This window comes from Colobus angolensis, unplaced genomic scaffold (genome assembly GCF_000951035.1).
Source record: "Colobus angolensis palliatus isolate OR3802 unplaced genomic scaffold, Cang.pa_1.0 Scaffold257, whole genome shotgun sequence".
In the NCBI taxonomy this organism is placed as follows: Eukaryota; Metazoa; Chordata; class Mammalia; order Primates; family Cercopithecidae; genus Colobus; species Colobus angolensis.
In genome coordinates, this window is record NW_012115788.1 from 2,574,774 (window position 1) to 2,575,202 (window position 429).

At 71.1% G+C, this 429-nt stretch overlaps 1 protein-coding gene across 1 annotated transcript in view; it reads left to right on the top strand.

Annotated features, from left to right (window-relative positions):
* The first annotated feature begins 6 nt into the window (after positions 1–6).
* The window catches only part of LOC105515264 (chromosome unknown open reading frame, human C9orf40), a 6,109-nt gene continuing 5,686 nt past the window's right edge, over positions 7–429 (top strand). Inside the window, exon 1 of the mRNA XM_011947043.1 lies at positions 7–429. Coding sequence (XP_011802433.1) covers positions 139–429 — 291 coding nt within the window. The 5' untranslated portion in view covers positions 7–138.

Below are 429 nucleotides of genomic sequence, written 5' to 3' on the forward strand. Positions count from 1 at the left end.
CCCCTCCAGCGTCCTGCCGCCTCCTCGCCCGACTTCGGCCTATCCCATTCTCACGCGCTTAGTCCTCGCTCTTCGCCCCCGCAGCTATCAGCACTCGGTCTCCCGCGCCTGGCGGGCTCCGCCCGAGCCTCTGGGCCCATGGCCAAGCGGCGTGCGGCCGAGCCGGTGACGTTCCACGTGCCTTGGAAGCGGCTCCTGCTCTGCGACTTCGCTGAGCAGCCGCCGCCACCGCCTCTCTGGATACGGCCGCCCGGGGTCGCGCATGCTGGGCAGCCCCTCAGCGTCCCCGGGCAGCACCGAAAGCGCAAAATCGACGCAGGGACCATGGCAGAGCCCTCGGCTTCGCCCAGCAAGCGCCGTGACAGCGGGGACAACAGCGCCCCGAGCGGCCAGGAGCGTGAGGACCACAGCCTGGAGACAGGCGATCCG